This window comes from Orcinus orca, chromosome 2 (assembly GCF_937001465.1).
Source record: "Orcinus orca chromosome 2, mOrcOrc1.1, whole genome shotgun sequence".
Taxonomy (NCBI): Eukaryota; Metazoa; Chordata; class Mammalia; order Artiodactyla; family Delphinidae; genus Orcinus; species Orcinus orca.
Genome location: NC_064560.1, coordinates 128,285,067 through 128,304,387, shown reverse-complemented (window position 1 = coordinate 128,304,387; position 19,321 = coordinate 128,285,067). Strand labels below are relative to the sequence as shown.

The 19,321-nt window shown below is 39.7% G+C and overlaps 1 protein-coding gene across 1 annotated transcript; it reads left to right on the top strand.

Moving 5' to 3' along the window:
* Positions 1-15,255: 15,255 nt before the first annotated feature.
* LOC125963384 (cathepsin G-like) lies at positions 15,256-18,841 on the top strand. Its single transcript, XM_049705354.1, has 6 exons — positions 15,256-15,603; positions 16,096-16,211; positions 16,949-17,096; positions 17,545-17,680; positions 17,829-18,083; positions 18,531-18,841. The coding sequence occupies exons 2-6, from the start codon at positions 16,157-16,159 to the stop codon at positions 18,690-18,692; spliced, it is 756 nt and encodes a 251-aa protein (XP_049561311.1). The 5' UTR covers positions 15,256-15,603; positions 16,096-16,156; the 3' UTR covers positions 18,693-18,841.
* Positions 18,842-19,321: the final 480 nt, after the last annotated feature.

The window sequence follows — 19,321 nt, the reverse complement described above, 5'->3', positions numbered from 1 at the left end:
AACCTGGAAGAAATAGACAAATTCTTAGAAATGCACAACGTGCCAAGACTGAATCAGGAAGAAATAGAAAATATGAACAGACCAATCACAAGCACTGCAATTGAAACTGTGATTAAAAATCTTCCAACAGGGTTTCCCTGATGGCGCAGTGGTTGAGAGTCCGCCTGCCGATGCAGGGGACACAGGTTCGTGCCCCAGTCCGGAAAGATCCCACATGCCACGGAGCAGATGGGCTCGTGAGCCGGGGCCACTGATCCTGTGCGTCCGGAGCCTGTGCTCCGCAATGGAAGAGGCCACAACAGTGAAAGGCCTCCATACCGCAAAAAAAAAAAAAAAAAAAAAAAAAATCTTCCAACAAACAAAAGCCCAGGACCAGATGTCTTCACAGAATTCTATCAAACTTTTAGAGAAGAGCTAACACCTATCCTTCTCAAACTCTTCCGAAATATAGAGAGGGAGTAACACTCCCAAACTCATTTTACGAGGCCACCATCACCCTGATACCAAAACCAGACAAGGATGTTACAAAGAACAATATACAGGCCAATACAGGCCATTATCATTGATGAACATAGATGAAAAAATCCTCAACAAAATACTAGCAAACTGAATCCAACAGCACATTAAAAGGATCATACACCATGATCAAGTGGGGTTTATTCCAGGAATGCAAGGATTCTTCAATATAGGCAAATCAATCAATGTGATACACCATATTAAAAAACTGAAGGAGAAAAACCATATGGTCATCTCAATAGATGCAGAGAAAGCTTTTGGCAAAATATAACACCCATTTATAATAAAAACCCTGCAGAAAGTAGGCATAGAGGGAACTTTCCTCAACATAATAAAGGCCATATATGAAAAACCCACAGCCAACATCATACTCAATGGTGAAAAACTGAAAGCATTTCCACTAAGATCAGGAACAAGACAAGGTTGCCCACTCTCACCACTCTTATTCAACATAGTTTTGGAAGTTTTAGCCAAAGCAGTCAGAGACGAAAAGGAAATAAAAAGAATCCAAATCAGAAAAGAAGAAGTAAAGCTGTCACTGTTTGCAGATGACATGATACTATACATAGAGAATCCTAAAGATGCTACCAGAAAACTACTAGAGCTAATCAATGAATTTGGTAAAGTAGCAGAATACAAAATTAATGCACGGAAATCTCTGGCATTCCTATACACTAATGATGAAAAATCTGAAAGTGAAATCAAGAAAAAACTCCCATTTACCACTGCAACAAAAAGAATAAAATATCTAGGAATAAACCTACCTAAGGAGACAAAAGACCTGTATGCAGAAAATTATAAGACACTGATGAAAGTAATTAAGGATGATACAAAGAGATGGAGAGATATACCATGTTCTTGTATTGGAAGAGTAAACATTGTGAAAATGATTCTATTACCCAAAGCAATCTACAGATTCAATGCAATCCCTATCAAACTACCACTGGCATTTTTGACAGAACTAGAACAAAAAATTTCACAATTTGTATGGAAACACAAAAGACCCTGAATAGCCAAAGCAATCTTGAGAAAGAAAAACGGAGCTGGAGGAATCAGGCTCCCTAACTTCAGACTATAGTACAAAGCTACAGTAATCCAGACAGTATGGTACTGGCACAAAAACAGAAATATAGATCCATGGAACAGGATAGAAAGCCCAGAGATAAACCCACGCACATATGGTCGCCTTATCTTTGATAAAGGAGGCAGGAACGTACAGTGGAGAAAGGACAGCCTCTTCAATAAGTGGTGCTGGGAAAACTGGACAGGTACATGTAAAAGTATGAGATTAGATCACTCCCTAACACCATACACAAAAATAAGCTCAAAATGGATTAAAGACCTAAATGTAAGGCCAGAAACTATCAAACTCTTAGAGGAAAACATAGGCAGAACATTCTATGACATAAATCACAGCAAGATCCTTTTTGACCCACCTCCTAGAGAAATGGAAATAAAAACAAAAATAAACAAATGGGACGTAATGAAACTGCAAAGCTTTTGCACAGCAAAAGAAACCATAAACAAGACCAAAAGACAACTCTCTGAAGGGGGGAATTATTTTCAAATGAAGCAACTGACAAAGGATTAATCTCCAAAATTTATAAGCAGCTCATGCAGCTCAATAACAAAAATACAAACAGCCCAATCCAAAAATGGGCAGAAGACCTAAATAGACATTTCTCCAAAGAAGATATACAGACTGCCAACAAACACATGAAAGAATGCTCAACATCATTAATCATTAGAGAAATGCAAATCAAAACTACAATGAGATATCATCTCACACCAGTCAGAATGGCCATCATCAAAAAATCTAGAAACAATAAATGCTGGAGAGGGTGTGGAGAAAAGGGAACACTCTTGCACTGCTGGTGGGAATGTGAATTGGTATAGCCACTATGGAGAACAGTATGGAGGTTCCTTTAAAAACTACAAATAGAACTACCATATGACCCAGCAATCCCACTACTGGGCATATACCCTGAGAAAATCATAATTCTAAAAGAGTCATGTACCAAAATGTTCATTGCAGCTCTATTTACAATAGCCCAGAGATGGAAAAAACCTAAGTGTCCATCATTGGATGAATGGATAAAGAAGATGTGGCACATATATACAATGGAATATTACTCAGCCATAAAAGGAAACGAAATTGAGCTATTTGTAATGAGGTGGGTGGACCTAGAGTCTGTCATACAGAGTGAAGTAAGTCAGAAAGAGAAAGACAAATACCGTATGCTGACACATATATACGGCATTTAAGAAAAAAAAAAACGTCATGAAGAACCTAGGGGTAAGACAGGAATAAAGACACAGACCTAGTAGAGAATAGACTTGAGGATATGGGGAGGTGGAAGGGTAAGCTGTGACAAAGTGAGAGAGTGGCATGGACATATACACACTACCAACCGTACAGTAGATAGCTAGTGGGAAGCAGCCACATAGCACAGGGAGATCAGCTCGGTGCTTTGTGACCACCTAGAGGGGTGGGATAGGGATGGTGGGAGGGAGGGAGACGCAAGAGGGAAGAGATATGGGAACATATGTACATGTATAACTGATTCACTTTGTTATAAAGAAGAAATGAACACACCATTGTAAAGCAATTATACTCCAATAAAGATGTAAAAAATATTATATGAGAAAGTAAATTATAAAAAACAACATGTAAAAAAACCCACAATTCAATGTCAAAATTGCCCTTTAATTAATTGTATGTTATTTTAAATAAATTAACAGAGAAAATGCTCTTAAAAACAAGATCCGTATATATGCTGTCTACAGGAGACCCACCTCAGATCTAGGAACACATACAGACTGAAAGTGAGGGGATGGAAAACGGTATTCCACACAGATGGAAATCAAAAGAAAGTTGGAGTAGCAATACTCATATCAGATAAACTAGACTTTAAAATAAAGACTGTTATAAGAGACAAAGCAGGACACTAATAATGATCCAGGGATCAATCCAAGAAGAAGATAAAATAATTGTAAATATATATGCACCCAACACAGGAGCAGCTCAATATACAAGACAAATGCTAACAGTCATAAATGGAGACATCAACAGTAACACAATAATAGTGGGGAACTTTAACACCCCACTTACATCAATGGACAGATCATTCAGACAGAAAATCAATACGGAAATATGGGCCTTAAATGACACATTAGACCAGATGGATTTAATTGATATTTATAGAACATTCCATCCAAAAGCATCAGAATACACATTCTTCTCAAGGGCACATGGAACATTCTCCAGGAGAGATCACCTGCTGGGTCACAAAGCAAGCCTTGGTAACTTTAAGAAAACTGAAATCATATCAAGCTTCTTCTCTGACCACAACACTATGAGATCATAAATCAACTATTAGAAAAAAACTGTAAAAAACCACAAACACTTGGAGGCTAAACAATATGTTATTAAACAACCAATGGATCACTGACAAAATCAAAGAGGAACTCAAAAAATACCTAGAGAGAAATGAAAACTAAAACACAATGTTCCAAAACCTATGGGATGCGGCAAAAGCAGTTCTAAGAGGGAAGTTTATAGCAAAACAATCTTACCTGAGGAAAAAACAAAAATCTCAAATAAACAACCTAACTTCACACCTAAAGCAATTAGAGAAAGAAGAAGAAGAACAACAATAAAAAACCCCAAAGTTCTTGAATGAAAGAAATCATAGAGATCAGAGCAGAAATAAATAAAATAGAGACAAAGAAAACAACAAAAAAGATCAATGAAACTAAAAGCTCATCCTTTGAAAAGGTAAACTCTAGCCAAACTCATCAAGAAAAAAAGGGAGAGGACTCAAATCAATAAAATTAAAAATGAAAAAGAGGTTACAACAGAAACACAAAGGATCTGAAGAAACTACTACAAGCAACTATATGCTAATAAAATGGACAACTTAGAAGAAACGGACAAATTCTTAGAAAGGTACAATATTCCAAGACTGAACCAGGAAGAAATAGACAATATGAATAGACCAATCACAAGTACTGAAATTGAAACTGTGATTTTAAAATTTCCAACAAAAAAAGTCCAGGGCCATATGATTTCACAGGTAACTTTTATCAAGCATTTAGAAAAGAGTTAACACCTATCCTTTTGAAAGTATTCCCAAAAAAATTGCAAAGGAAAAAATACTCCCAAACTCATTCTATGAGGCCACCATCACCCTGATACCAAAACCAGACAAAGATACTACAAAAAAAGAAAATCAATATCACTGATGAACATAGATGCAAAAATCCTCAATAAAATGCTAGCAAACCAAATCCAACAATACTTTAAGAGACCCATACAGCATGATCAAGTGGGATTTATGTCAGGGATGTAAAGATTTTTCAATATCTGCAAATAAATCTGTGTGATACACCACATCAACAAATTGAAGAATAAAAACCATATGATCACCTCAAAAGATGCAGAAAAAGCTTTTGACAAAACTCAGCATCCATTTATGATAAAAACTCTCCAGAAAGTGGGCATAGAGGGAAACTACCTCAACATAATAAAGACCATATACAACAAACCCAGAGCAAACATCATTCTCAATGGTGGAAAATCTGAAAGTATTTCCTCTAAGATTAAGAACAGGACAAGGATGTCCACTCTCGCCACTATTATTCAACATAGTTTTGGAATTCCTAGTCATGGCAATCAGAGGAGGAAAAGAAATAAAAGACATCAAAATTGGGTAAGAAGAAATAAAACTGTCACTGTTTGCAGATGACATGATCCTATATATAGACAATCCTAAAGATGCCATCAGAAAACTACTAGAGCTAATCAATGAATTTGGTAAAGTTTCAGGATAAAAAATTACTACACAGAAAACTCTTGCATTTCTATACACTAACAAGGAAAGATCAGAAAGAGAAATCGCGAAAACAATCCCATTTACCATCACATCCAAAAGAATAAAATACCTAGGAATAAACCTACCTAAGAAGGCAAAAGACATGCACTTGGAAAACTATAAGACACCGATGAAAGAAATCAAAGACTACTCAAACAGATGGAAAGATATACCATGTTCTTGAATTGGAAGAATCAATACTGTCAAAATGACTATACTACCCAAGCCAATCTATAGTCAATGCAATCCCTATCAAATAATCAATGGCATTTTTCACAGAACCAGAACAAAAAATATTAAAATTTATATGGAAACACAAAAGACCCCAAATAACCAAATAAATCCTGAGAAAGAAAAAAGGAGCTGGAGGAATCAGACTCCCTGACTTCTGACTATACTACAAAGCTACAGTAATCAAGACAGTATGGTACTGGCACAAAAACAGAAATATAGATCAATGAAACAAAATAGACAGCCCAGAAATAAACTTACACACCTGTGGTCAATTAATCTATGACAAAGGAGACAAGAACAGTCTCTTCAATAAGAAGAGTTGCTGGAAAAACTGGACAGCTACATGTAAAAGAATGAAACTAGAACATTATCTAACACCATACACAAAAATAAACTCATATGGAGTAAAGAACTAAATGTAAGACTGGATACTATAAAACTCTTAGAGGAAAACATAGGAAGAACAAACTTTGACATAAACTTCAGCAATATCTTTTTGATCCACCTCCTAGAATAATGAAAATCAAACCAAAAATAAACAAATGGGACCTAATTAAACTTAAAAGCTTTTAGACAGCAGAGGAAACCATAAACAAAATGCAACACACGGAATAGGAGAAAATATTTGCAAACAAAGCGACCAACAAGGGATTAATCTCCAAAATATACAAACAGCTCATGCAGCTAAATATCAAGAAAAAAATCAAAAAATGTGCAGAAGACCTAAATAGACATTTCTCCAAAGAAGACATACAGATGGCCAAAAAGCACATGAAAAGATGTGCAACATCACTAATTATTAGAGAAATGCAAATCAAAACTACAATGAGGTATCACCTCACACCAGTAAGAATGGCCATCAACAAAAAGGCTACAAACAATAAATGCTGGAGAGGGTGTGGAGAAAAGGGAACCCTCCTACACTGTTGGTGGGAAAGTAAATCAGTACAACCACTAGGGAGAACAGTATGGAGGTTCCTTCAAGAACTAAAAATAGAATGACCATATGATCCAGCAATCCCAGCCCTGGGCGTATATCCAGAGAAAACCACAACTTAAAAAGATACATGTAACCCAATGTTCATTGCAGCACTCGTTACAACAGCCAAGACATGGAATCAACCTAAATGTCTATCAACAAAGGAATGGATAAAGAAGATGTGGTACATATATACAATGGAATATTACTCAGCCATAAAATAGGATGAAATAATGCCATTTGCAGCAACATGGATGGACCTAGAGATTATCATACTAAGTGAAGTAAGTCAGACAGAGAAAGACAAATATCATATGATGTCACTTATATGTGGAATCTAAAAAAAATGATACAAATGAACTTCTTTACAAAACAGAAAAACACTCATAGGCATATAAAACAAACTTACAGTTACCAAAAGGAAAAGGAGGGGGGAGGGATAAATTAGGAGTTTGTGATTAACATATACACACTATTATACGTAAGATAGATAATCAACAAGGACATATGTAAAGCACAGAGAACACTACTCAATAATCTGTAATAACCTATATGGGAAAGCATCTGATAAAGAATGGGTATATGTATATATATAACTGAATCACTTTGCTATACACCTGAAGCTAACACAACATTGTAAATCAACTATACTTTAATATAAAACAAAAATTAAATTTAAAGAAAAAGAAAAATAACGCGTGTATAAGTGGAGCCAAGTGGTTCAAACCCACATCATTCAATTGTCAATTGTATTTAGCAGTCTATTTCTCTAGTTTTAAAAATATAAGGATTTTCTTCTCATATTCTTTTTAAGGATTTCTAGCTTAAACTCATTGTGGCCTATAACAAATAATGTATCATTTTAATCCTTTAAACATTTTTAGACCTAATCTATGGCCTAATCTATGGTCAACATCCATCTCTGCTTGTAAAATGTGTAGTCTGCCTTTGTTGGGTAAGATGTTCTATATGTGTTCATTTTTTTATCAGCCATTTTAAATTCTGTATCATTACTAATCAATTTATAAGATGTGTTTTTAAATCTTCCCAAATGACTATGAAAATGTTGCTTTCTAGGTAGCATCCACTCACTGCAGCTGTTGAAAACTTAGCTTTGATCTGCCAGTCACTTGAAAGTAATCTGCCTTTCTTTCTCTAGACGCTCTTAACGTTTCTGCAATATGATTTCTTGATATGGATTTCTTTTTATTATTTTGCTTGAGATTTATCTTTTTAACCTCTAATTAAAAGTTTTTCACCAGTTATTTTAAAAATCTTGGCCAATATCTGATTATATATTGCCTCTTCTCATTGTCTCTCATTCTTCTAGAACTTTAATTCAACATATGTTTAACCTTCTAGTTCTACTGTTTTCTATTTTTTTATCTTTATACCTGTCTGGGATCCATCCTTTACACTTCTTTCAGAACTAATTTATTTACTTTTTTAACATCTTTATTGGAGTATAATTGCTTTACAATGTTGTGTTAGCTTCCACTGTACAACAAAGTGAATAAGCTATATGTATACATACATCCCTATATGCCCTCCATCTGGGTCTCCCTCCCACCCTCCCTATCCCACCCCACTAGGTGGTCACAAAGCACCAAACTGATCTCCCTGTGCTATGCAGCTTCTTCCCACTAGCTAGCTATTTTACATTTCGTAGTGTATATACGTCAATTCTACTCTCTCACTCCGTCCCAGCTTACCCTTCCCCCTCCCCATGTCCTCAAGTCCATTCTCTACGTCTGCGTCTTTATTCTTGTCCTGCCCCTAGGTTCATCACAATCTTTTTTTTTTTAACATTCCATATATATGTGTTAGCATACAGTATTTGTTTTTCTCTTTCTGACTTACTTCACTCTGTATGACAGACTCTGTCTGTAGGTCCACCCACCTTACTACAAATAGTTTGATTTCATTTATTTTCATGGCTGAGTAATATTCCACTGTGTATATGTGTCACACCTTCTGTATCCATTCATCTGTCGATGGACACTTAGGTTGCTTCCATGTCCTGGCTATTATAAATAGTGTTGCAATAAATATTGTGGTACATGTCTATATTTGAATTACGGTTTTCTCAGGGTATAGGCCCAGGAGTGGGATGCTGGGTCGTATGGTAGTTCTATTTTTAGTTTTTTAAGGAACCTCCATACTGTTCTTCATAGTGGCTGTATCAATTTACATTCCCACCAACAGTGCAAGAGGATTCCCTTTTCTCCACACCCTCTCCAGCATTTATTGTTTATAGATTTTTGATGATAGCCATTCTTACTGGTGTGAGGTGATACCTCATTGTAGTTTGGATTTGCATTTCTCTAATGATTAGTGATGTTGAGCATCCTTTCATATGTTTGTTGAGAATCTGTATGTCTTCTTTGGAGAAATGTCTATTTAGGTCTTCTGCCCATTTTTGGATTGGGTTGTTTGTTTTACTGATATTGAGGTGCATGAGCTGCTTGCAAAATTTGGAGATTAATCCTTTGTCAGTTGCTTCATTTGCAAATATTTTTTCCCATTCTGAGGGTTGTCTTTTTATCTTGTTTATGGTTTCCTTTGCTGTGCAAAAGCTTTTAAGTTTCATTATGTCCTATTTGTTTATTTTTGTTTTTATTTCCATTTCTCTAGGAGGTTGGTCAAAAAGGATCTTGCAGTGATTTATGTCATAGAATGTTCTGCCTATGTTTTCCTCTAAGAGTTTTATAGTGTCTGGCCTTATATTTAGGTCTGTAATCGATTTTGAGTTTATTTTTGTGTATGGTGTTAGGGAGTGTTCTAATTTCATTCTTTTACATGTAGCTGTTCAGTTTTTGCAACACAACTTATTGAAGAGCCTGTCTTTCTCCATTGTATATTCTTGCCTCCTTTATTAAAAATAAGGTGACCATATGTGCGTGGATTTATCTCTGGGCTTTCTATCCTGTTCCATTGATCTATATTTCTGTTTTTGTGCCACTACCCTACTACCTTGATTACTGTAGCTTTGTAGTATAGTCTGAAGTCAGGGAGCCTGAGTCCTCCAGCTTTGTTTTTCTTTCTCAAGATTGCTTTGGCTATTCAGGGTCTTTAGAGTTTCAAATTGTGAATTTTTTTGTTCTAGCTCTGTGAAAACTGCCATTGGTAGTTTGATAGGGATTGCTCTGAATCTGTAGATTGTTCTGGGTAGTATAGTCATTTTCACAATGTTGATTCTTCCAATCCAAGAACATGGTATATCTCTCCATCTGTTTCTATAATCTTTCATTTCTTTTATCAGTGTCTTATACTTTTCTGTATACAGGTCTTTTGTCTACCTAGGTAGGTTTATTCCTAGGTATTTCATTCTTTTTGTTGCAGTGGTAAATGGGAGCATTTCCTTAATTTCTCTTTCAGATTTTTCATCATTAGTGTATAGGAATGCAAGAGATCTCTATGCATTAATTTTGTATCCTATTACTTTGCCAACTTCATTGATTAGCTCTAGTAGTTTTCTGGTAGAATCTTTAGGATTCTCTATGTATAGCATCATGTCATCTGCAAACAGTGACATCTTTACTTCTTCTTTTCCGATTTGGATTCATTTATTTCTTTTTCTTCTCTGATTGCTGTGGCTAAAACTTCCAAAACTATGTTGAATAATAGAGGTGAGAGTGGGCAACCTTGTCTTCTTCTTGATCTTAGAGGAAATGGTTTCAATTTTTCACCATTGAGAACTAGGTTGGCTGTGGGCTTGTCATATATGGCCTTTATTATGTTGAGGTAAGTTCATTCTATGCCTAGTTTCTGGAGAATTTTTATAATAAATGTGTGTTGAATTTTGTCAAAAGCTTTTTCTGAATCTATTGAGATGATCACATGGTTTTTATCCTTCAACTGGCTAATATGGTGTATCACATTGATTGATTTGCATATATTGAAGAATCCTTGCATTCCTGGAATAAATCCCACTTGATCATGGTGCATGATCCTTTTAATGTGCTGTTGGGTTCTGTTTGCTAGTATTTTGTTGAGGATTTTTGAATCTATTTTCATCAGTGATGTTCGTCTGTAATTTTCTTTTTTTGTGACATTTTTGTCTGGTTTTGGTATCAGGGTGATTCTGGCTTCGTAGAATGAGTTTGGGAGTGTTCCTCCCTCTGCTATGTTTTGGAAGAGTTTGAGAAGGATAGGTGTTAGCTCTTCTCTAAATATTTGATAGAATTCGCCTGTGAAGCCATCTGGTCCTGGGTTTTTTTTGTTGGAAGATTTTTAATCACAGTTTCAATTGCAGTGCTTGTGATTGGTTTGTTTATATTTTCTATTTCTTCCTGGTTCAGTCTTGGAAAGTTGTACTTTTCTAAGAATTTGTCAATTTCTTCCAGGTTGTACATTTTATTGGTGTATAGTTGCTTGTAGTAATCTCTCATGATCCTTTGTATTCCTGCAGTGTAAGCTGTTACTTCTCCTTTTTCATTTCTAATTCTGTTGATTTGAGTCTTCTCCCTTTTTTTCGTGATGAGTCTGGCTAATGGTTTATCAATTTTGTTTATCTTCTCAAAGAACCAGCTTTTAGTTTTATTGATCTTTGCTATCGTTTTCTTCATTTCCTTTTCATTTATATCTGATCTGATCTTTATTTCTTTCCTTCTGCTAACATTGGAGGTTTTTTTCTTCTTTCTCTGATTGCTTTAGGTTTAAGTTTAGGTTGTTTATTTGAGATTTTTCTTGTTTCTTGAGATAGGATTGTATTGCTATAAACTTCCCTCTTAGAACTGTTTTTGCTGCATCACATAGGTTTTGGGTCATCATGTTTTCATTGTCATTTGTTTCTAGGTATTTTTTTATTTCCTCTTTGACTTCTTCAGTGACCTCTTGGTTATTTTGTAGTTTATTATTTACCCTCCACGTGTTTGTATTTTTTACAGTTTTTCTTTTCCCTCTAAGTGATATCTAGCCTCATAGTGTTGTGGTCGGAAAAGATACTTGATATATTTTCAATTTTCTTAAATTTACCAAGACTTGATTTGTGACCCAAGATATGATCTATCCTGGATAATGTTCCATGAGGACTTGAGAAGAAAGTGTATTCTGTTATTTTTGGATGGAATGTCCTATAAATATCAATTAAATACATCTTGTTTAATGTGTCATTTAAAGCTTGTGTTTCCTTATTTTTTTCATTTTGGATGATCTGTCCATTGGTGAAAGTGGGTTCTATTATTGTGTTACTGTTGATTTCCCCTTTTATGGCTGTTGGCATTTGCCTTATGTATTGAGGTGCTCCTATGTTGGGTGCCTAAATATTTATAATTGTTATATCTTCTTCTTGGATTGATCCCTTTATCATTATATAGTGTCCTTCTTTGTCGCTTGTAGTAGTCTTTATTTTAAAGTCTATTTTGTCTTATATGAGAATTGCTACTCCAACTTTCTTTTGATTTCCATTTGCATGGAATATCCTTTTCCATCCCCTCACTTTCAGTCTGTATGTGTTCCTAGGTCTGAAGTGGGGCTCTTGTAGACTGCATATATATGGGTCTTGTTTTGGTATCCATTCAGCCAGTCTGTGTCTTTTGGTTGGAACATTTAATCCATTTACATTTAAGGTAATTATTGATATGTTTGTCCCTATTACCATTTTCTAAATTGTTTTGGGTTTGTTTTTGTAGGTCTTTTCCTTCTCTTGTGTTTTCTGCCTAGAGAATTCCTTTAGCATTTGTTGTAAAGCTGCTTTGGTTGTGCTGAATTCTCTTAACTTTTGCTTGTCTGTATAGGTTTTAATTTCTCCATCAAATCTGAACGAGATCCTTGCTGGGTAGAGTAATCTTGGTTGTAGGTTTTCCCCTTCATCACTTTATATATGTCCTGCCAGTCCCTTCTGGCTTGCAGAGTTTCTGCTGAAAGATCAGCTGTTAACTTTATGGGGATTCCCTTCTATGTTATTTGTTGCTTTTCCCTTGCTGCTTTTAATATTTTTTCTTTGTATTTAATTTTTCATAGTTTGATTAATATATGTCGTGGCATGTTTCTCTTTGGATTTATCCTGTATGGGACTCTCTGTGCTTCCTGGACTTCACTGACTATTTCCTTTCCCATGTGAGGGAAGTTTTCAACTATAATCTCTTCAGATATTTTCTCAGACCCTTTCTTTTTCTCTTCCTCTTCTGGGACCCCTATAAGTTGAATATTGGTGTGTTTAATGTTGTTGCAGAGGTCTCTTAGACTGTCCTCAATTGTTTTCATTCTTTTTTCTTTATTCTGCTCTGTGGTAGTTATTTCCACTATTTTATCTTCCAGGTCACTTATCTGTTCTTCTGCCTCAGTTATTCTGCTCTTGATTCCTTCTAGAGAATTTGTAATTTCATTTATTGTGTTGTTCATCATTGTTTGTTTGCTCTTTTGTTCTTCTAGGTCCTTGTTAAACATTTCTTGTATTTTTTCCATTCTATTTCCAAGATTTTGGATCATCTTTACTATCATTCTGAATTCTTTTTCAGGTAGACTGCCTATTTCCTCTTCATTTGTTTGGTCTGGTGAGTTTTTATCTTGCTCCTTCATCTGCTGCATGTTTCTCTCTCTTCTCATTTTAACTTACTGTGTTTGGGGTCTCCTTTTCACAGGCTGCAGGTTTGCAGTTCCTGTTGTTTTTGGTGTCTGCCCCCAGTGGGTGAGGTTGGTTCAGTGGCTTGTGTAGGCTTCCTTGTGGAGGGGACTGGTGCCTGTGTTCTGGTGTGTCGGGCTGGATCTTGTCTTTCTGGTGTGCAGGGCCATGCCCTGGGGGGTGTTTTGTGGTGTCTGTGAACTTAGTATGATTTCAGGCAGCCTCTCTGCTAGTGGGTAGGGTTTTGTTTCTGTCTTGCTAGTTGATTGGCATGGGGCATCCAACACTGGAGCTTGCTGACCATTGGGTGGAGCTGGGTCTTAAAGTTGAGATGGAAATCTCTGGGAGAGCTCTCACCGATTGATACTGCATGGGGCCAGGAGGTCTCTAGTGGTCCAATGTCCTGAACTCAGCTCTCCCACCTCAGAGGCTTAGGCCTGACACCAGGCTGGAGCACCAAGACCCTGTTAGCTACACGTCTTAGGCTTCTAAATATGTATCCAGCATCCACTACATAGAAGTCTGATTTTCTCCTGCTGTAATTCACTTTCCAGTCCTTGCAGATTGGCTCTGTTAGATCACTCTTCTGATGCTGAGTAAGGCTGCTCACTGTTCCAGTCGGCAGCTCATTTCCTTCCTTAAGCGGGAAGATCTCTGAAATATTTTAGGTTAGTAATTCTCTTTTCATCTTTGTCTAAACTGTTATTAACTCTATTCACTGAGATTTTAATTTTAGTTTTTCATTTTTTCACTTTTGAAAGTCGTATTTAGTTCTCTTTCAAATGTTATGTCACTTTTTTTAAGGTTCATGTTCCCTGGAATTCTTTTAAGGTTTGTTTTTATTTCAACATAATAAGTTTTTCAATCTGTATTTTATTATGCTAATAATATTATCCCAATAATTAACGGGTTTTTTCCCCCTCTTCTCTTATCTATTGTTTCTTAGTCATGGTGTCTTGCATCTTTGTTTGCTTGTTGATCTGTTTACATTTGACTATATGTTTATCATTAACCTTGAAAAATAAATTTTTAGGTGTCAAATTTTGGAATTAAGTGAATTTCCTCTAGATTTACATTTGACTCTGCCAAGTACTTTGGTACACAAGATATAACCACATTAACGGCAGTTCAATGTTTGAGAGTCCATAAAAAGTCCAGGTAATTACAATCTTTCACGAAATTATTTGCAAGAGCTAGCCCAATACCTCTTTTTGGTTACTTTGAGCATGTAGACTTTTAAGTTCCCAGCTTATTGTGGGGAGGGTTTGACCAGACCTGCTTGTGTGGGTCTTGGTCTTTCATTTCTACACCCCTCACCTTATATGGTCATCAAAACAAAAGTGCAGATTTTGTGGGTTCAGCAAATTACCTCAGAATAATAATAGCTACTGCTGGATTCCCATTATTCCTTCTGTTTTAACCTAATAATCTCTCTTGCTTTGGGAGTTCTTCAAGACTTCTAAGGTTTTTATACATTTTAAACAGCTTTGTTTTGGGTTGTTTCTAGTGGGAAAATTGGCATGGAATCCTAGTCACTGTTGATGAAATCCCCTATCCACATCTCTATTCAGATCATTGGGAGCATATATTTTACTCCTCTTTTTTCACATGGGCAGTCTGTTGTTTCTACTTTCCCCTTTGTTTAAGTTAGAGTAATAATTTTAAAACAAAATTAAGAGTTAAAAATTTAAGTAACAATAAATTAAACTTACCCAAATACTAAGGCACTAATAAAGCTCTTATACTATTTTTGCTTTTTTTCCATTTTCTAGATATTAGTTTTCAGATTCATGAAGAAATTTCATGAGGTTGCAATCATTGAGAGTGTAATAGAGAAGGAATTAAGATCTTTACAGCTTTAAAATTGGTGATAATTGATGTATATTTATATATAGGGAGGAGATCCTTAACTTTCATAAGATTTTCAAGTGGGTTATCACAATCCATAAAAGACTGAGAATTGTATTAGTTTTCAATTCTGATACTTTTGCAAAAATTTTACCATACTATAATGTTTTTCTGTGCCAACACAGTCTTCTAAGTATTTTTATGAGTGTCTCACAGCCCTCTGTGTTACTCTGCAGGACTATGCCGTGCCTTTCTCTCAATGATGAATGCCTGGGTCCACTTCTTCATGTGTTACAGGGAGCACAGCAGTGACGTACCTCCTTCTTAGGAGCTATCACCCCCGGGGCAGAGATGGGATTAAGTTGATGGGACTCTTATACCATGGATGAATAGGATTTGAGATGTTTTTCCACCAGGGTCTGATGGCTTGCAACAAAATCAAGTCACTAGGCCTTTTCTGCATGCAGAGAACCTTCTGGGACATAAAGGCCTTTGCCTTGAGTAGGAAGCAGGAGAACAGAAGTCGTCCACAGTGTCAGGATTTCACTGAGAGTTTGCTGGGGCTCAAGAGACCTGAGAGCATAATGGTCAGTGGCAGAGCCTCATTCTTCCCTTTCCTTTCTCTGGCAGTGCCCTCCACACACTCAGGAGAGAGAGCTACTCAATCTGCATGACAACTTCTAGAAAGAAGTGGGAGCAGCTAGGGTCTCAACAGGGGGCTAAGGCCAAAGGGTGAAGACATGCAGGCTCCAGTCAATGAGGGAGAGGAAGGAGGAAATAGACAGCTCCCAGCTTTGATGCTTGTAGGGATTATTGAATTCGGTGGGTTTGAGGTTCTGGGACACAGTGACCCGGTCCCCATCCCTGTTGCCCTGGGTTCCCATTTCCGCGGCCAGCAATGATTCAGCAGCTGTGCGGGATATTGCGCTGAAGCCTTGGGTTACTGTCTTCCCCCACATCACTGGCAGTTAGTGGGCAAGCCTCTTGGGCAGCCTTGGGTGATGAAACCTAGCACAGCAGCAGGAGAATGGGAATGCGAATTCTCAAGCCCCCACCCTCACCCTTCCTTCCTCTTTCAGGGGCTCAAAGTCTGGCAGGAGGAAGACCAGAAGCAACTGACTGGGCAGACTTCCCAGGACGATGCAGCCACTCCTGCTCCTGGTGGTCCTTCTCCTGCCTCCCAGGGCTAAGGCAGGTGAGTGACCGTCCCCATCCTCAGAGGCCAACCCCATCCCATAGACTCTGGAGCCAGACCACTCAGGCACTCCCTAACCCTGTATCATTGGGCAGCTTGTATGAGTTCAGAGTTCCTCAGCTCCATCATCTATAAAACAGGAATTATGTCAGGCCTGCCTCAGAGAGCTGACATGAGAGTTAAATGACTTAGTGTACATAAAATGCTTGGAGTCGTCCTGGCACGTACTACTTGCTATATAAACACGCTCTCTGCACTCATTCTGCAGCTCCTGTGGCAGAGCCTAGGAGATAAAGATACAGCAATAGGAGGCCCGCCAGCTCATCCTTAGAGCCTTAGATTCATGAGCTGGCCGTGAGCTGGACTCACAGGGATCTGGAGACTCCCTGAGGGAGAAAGTACGACGGGACTGCAGGGAGAGGCTGCTCAGAGGGCTCCGGATCTGCCATCCCCACAGCAGAGGAACCTTCCTCATTATGGGAGGCTGCAGCTGGCCTTGCCTTCTGGGGAGGTGGGAGGGAGCTGAGGCTGGGATGGGGAGCCAGCAGCGTTTCCTGCAGACTCCTGGAGCCTCCCCCAAGGCTGGTGCCCTGCAGACCCAGTTCTCATGAACCACCAGCTTCTCCGGCCCGTGTAGCACCTCTCCTGCCTCGCCATCTTCTAACATTTCTGGAGCCACCAAGCCGAAGCCCACACACCTGTCAGTGCAGAGATAAGTGCCTAATGCTTCCTTCCAGGGCAGATCATCGGAGGCCAAGAGGCCAGGCCCCATTCCCACCCTTACATGGCATATGTTCAGATCCAGAGACCAGTGGGTCTGACCACTTGTGGGGGGTTTCTGGTGCGAGAAGACTTTGTGATGACAGCAGCTCACTGCTTGGGAAGGTGAGTCACTAAGGGGCTTCTGGGCACCAGCAGAGCAGGTCCAGAAGATTTCATGAGAGGAGCCATTGAAAGCAGGGTTCTAGCAATAAAGGGGTGAAAAAAGAGCAGCTAGGGCTTGGGGAGCAGGGAGCAAGCCATTGTAAATGGGGAGAAAGGAGGACCTGATCAAAAAGAGCAAGATGGGGAGATGGAAGGCACGCATTGGGGCTCAAAATATGAATTCAAGCTCCTTTTTTATTGTAGGGGAGGCCAAATATAAGGTCGCTGAGTTTCCCACCACCCCCAGATCAGGGCTGTGGAGACCAAGGGCATAGAGCCCAGTGCCAGAGCCCTCCTGTCCCCACCTCCCTTGGCTGAGGTCTCGCCACCCTGGGCTGTCACGTGACCTGCATCGGGGAGTGCAGTTCCTGCAGCTCAGACCTACTTCTAGGCTCCCTTTCCTTTGCAGACAAATAAGTGTCATCCTGGGGGCCCACAACATCAGGAGGTTGGAAAGGACTCAGCAGCGCATACCGGTGCTCAGAGCCATCCCCCACCCCGGGTACAATCAGCAGAACAACCAGAATGACATCATGTTACTGCAGGTACCGACCCTCTGGTACTTCACCCGGGCGGCTCCCTCCCAGCTTGGGGGACCAGGGAGGGGGAAGCCAAGCAGACTCCCAGGGTGGTGGTAGGCATGGGGTGAGCATGGCATAGACAGTCCCTGAGTGCCTGCATGCTTCCTGCCAGCTGAGAAGCAGAGTCAGACGTAATCGAGCTGTGAGGCCGGTGGCTCTGCCGCAGACCCAGGACAGGCTGAGACCTGGGACCCTGTGCACCGTGGCCGGCTGGGGCCTTCTCGGCCTGAACAGGAGAACAGACACGCTCCAAGACGTGCAGCTGACAGTGCAGAGGAATGGGGAGTGCCGTAGACGCTTCATGTTCTACACTGGCCGAACACAGATTTGTGTGGGCGACCCAAGAGAGAGGAAATCCGCCTTCCTGGTAAGACCACGGGCATCTGCCGACACTGTCCGAGACAAAGGGACGTGGGCAGACTGGGCAGTGGGGACAGACTACATCCCCATGACCTCAGTCTGGGGCCCAGAGCAGAGTGAGGGGGGGGACTTTTCCCCGTCAATCCGGTCTCTGGGGGAATAGCAGGTGCACCAGACACAGGACGTACATGTGCAGCGTTTTCCTGGGGCCGGTGAAGGTACCTTGACCTGGGTTGTTCTGGAGAATAACCATAGCCAGGGCTGAAGCCCAGTGATGGAAAAATCCAGAAGCTCGACTTCTGCTGCCCCTCACCCTCCCATCTCACACACAGCCAGCAGTGGAAGGAGCCCACCCACGCCTGCCTTCTCTGAGGGCGGGCCTTAGGGCCGCAGGAGCGGGGAGGCCTGGAGAATGGAGGCCCGACTTAGTGTCCCTTCCTCTGCTTGCCCACAGGGGGACTCCGGTGGCCCCCTTGTGTGTAACAACGTGGCCCAGGGCATCGTCTCCTACGGAAACAGGTTTGGGACTCCTCCAGCAGTCTTCACCAGGATTTCCAGCTTCCTGCCCTGGATACGGAGAACGATGAGACGCTTCAAAGAGTGGGGGCTGGAGTGACACCCCCTGTCACTGACTCCCCTTCTCTGGGGCAGAGCCCAGATCCAGGGCGGTTCCCAGAGCCTTAATAAACATCCACATCTAGAGTGGAAATAACCGATTCCTCATTTGTTCATTAAACATGATTCAATACACAGCAAATGTGTGCCAGGACTGAGTGTGAGCTCCTCCAGGAAAATGGGGTCTCTTCCCCAGGACAAGTGAATCCCCGTCGCCCCCATCCTGGGAGTCAGGGTGAGCTTCTTCTCTCCTCCAAGCCATGCATTCCTCCATCTCCCCTCCACCCGCTCTGGGGAGTGATGGAAGGACCTATCTCTTCCCAGAGTAAGGCTCCTTATTCTCCACCCTACCAGAGACTCTCCTTTAGGTATTAAAGTGTACCCCAAAACTGTGTGCCACTGGCGTGGGTAGGACAGGCAGATCAAAGGGAGAATTGAAGTTCCATACATTGCCCAATTGAACATATGGTAAACAATTCTCAAATCACTGAGAAACAATTAACTTTTAATAGACGACATTGAAACAAAATAGAGAATCATTGGGGAAAAAAGATAAAGTTGGGTCCACACTTCTCATCATAATCCGAAATAACACTCAGATGGGATCACAGATCTAAATGTAAAAAAATC